Source organism: Felis catus, chromosome A1, assembly GCF_018350175.1.
Source record: "Felis catus isolate Fca126 chromosome A1, F.catus_Fca126_mat1.0, whole genome shotgun sequence".
NCBI lineage: Eukaryota > Metazoa > Chordata > Mammalia > Carnivora > Felidae > Felis > Felis catus.
This window is the reverse complement of record NC_058368.1, coordinates 136,408,554-136,410,446: the sequence shown is the minus strand read 5'-3', so window position 1 is coordinate 136,410,446 and position 1,893 is coordinate 136,408,554. Positions and strand designations below refer to the sequence as shown.

The window sequence follows — 1,893 nt, the reverse complement described above, 5'->3', positions numbered from 1 at the left end:
AAATTATAAGGCATAAAAACTGGCACTGCCTCACATATTATTAATCTATTTGCAGATGGCACCACATTTTACAACATGATCCTATTACAAGAAATGCTGATTCTGCAAAGGCTCTCTGCTTGCAAGCGAGAATGGAGCAGTTAGAAGTCACGGCAATGCTGTATTTTAAGCTTTCCAAAATGTACACTAAAGCAAAAGTCCTTGAAGGTTGTAGAAAATAACTCCATCGTCCTCAAACCATTGCAAAACTTTTCAGATCAAACGTGGACATAAACCAATAAATATCTTTGTTGGTTCTCTAATCAGAAACAAGTACACATAATTATTTCATAGAGTAGGAACTTAAAATTTGCTAATATGTTGAACAATTAGCAAAACATAGCCTGCAAAACTTTAATTGAGATTCCTCTGGCATAAAATAAAAAAATACTGGCTATGGAGTTGCCAAATCCAAAAACAGGCAATCTTACTGACAACAGCAAGGCTGTTGGCAGATAACAGGAGGTTCATCCTCAAAAAAGGAAAGATTCAAGAGTCCAATCCTTAGAGGTTTCTTTTCTCACACCTTGCACATATGAGCTGCACTAAGTCTACAAGTTTAACATGAAAGCCAAAGTGACCAGTCAATTCCTTATATTTACATTTAATGTTTGGACAGATGGAAAGCTATCATATTCGATTCAACATACAGCTACTGAGGACCTGCTGTTCGCACAATGTTTTTTGGTGAAAAATATATCTGGATAAATCTTACCAGAATTTCATTACCTCCTTCAATAAGTCTCTCCAACTGTATGCTTCCATTTTGTCTGATTTTTTAATTTAAGTTTATTTTATCAGTATTACATAATACATGCTCGTCACAACAAACATGGAAAATATAGGAAAAGAGAATAAGGGGGAAAGCCATTCACAGTCCCACCAGGTAGAGATAATTATCAAAATTCATGGATTCCCTCAGAATATTTTTTTCTCATTCTGTAAAGATTTCTCATTTCCAAATCACAATGAAAGGAACTTGAGTACTTTATCAATTTTGTTTTCTATTATACGCCTTAGAAACATAAGATATAAATATAACCTCACTACAAACTGGTATCTGACACAACAGAATAACATTTGCAAAATGTAATGTTGTAGTGACAATAATGAGGCTGATTGCTACAGACATGTTAAACTCTGAGTGTTAAATGCTTACATCTTATTTATTCAGAACATTGATCCAACAACAAAAATAGAGAACAGCAGCTGAAAATGTATCTCATTCAATGTTCTAAGATAAAAGAGCTAACCATTCATTCCATTATTTTCTGCAGATTAATCCTTTTTTCATACTGAAATCTGATGGCAATTAAATTATGATATTTTCCCAGGCTACTGTATGAAGAGGAAGCTGAAGGCCATCACTATACAGCATACTGCAACATAAAGAGTCTTCTGTTCACCAATTCTGGAGCATTTCCAAAATATACCCAACAATCCAGTTTTATTTCTGTCCAGGAAGCTGTGTGCCAAGGATGGGATATAAGCACAGGAATATATAAGCAGCAAGATTACAGTCAACCGACTCTGAAAATTAAAAATGGCAGACATAGTGAGGCCGGCAAAGCCCCAGTCACATCCCCTTCAGAATATTTTGTTGAGAATTTCTTCATAATTTCCGTTATGTAATATATCCAAGATTGTACAAGCCAACTTTATAATGTATGACATCATAAAGCAACTAGACCTATCAGATCACTTTAAGAACACATTGCCCAAAAGTAGCAAACACACAATCTTCTCAAGTACACATGGAACATTCTCCAGAAGACACCATACATTAAGCTGTAAAATGAGCCTCAATAAATCAACAAGATTGAAAATAGATTACGTTCTCCAACTATAGTGGAA

The 1,893-nt window shown here is 34.7% G+C and overlaps 1 protein-coding gene across 1 annotated transcript; it reads right to left on the bottom strand.

The window, feature by feature from the left end:
- Positions 1–1,374: 1,374 nt before the first annotated feature.
- LOC101091594 (protein kish-A-like) lies at positions 1,375–1,593 on the bottom strand. Its single transcript, XM_045055674.1, has one exon. It carries the CDS (start codon positions 1,591–1,593, stop codon positions 1,375–1,377), a length of 219 nt encoding a protein of 72 aa, XP_044911609.1.
- Positions 1,594–1,893: the final 300 nt, after the last annotated feature.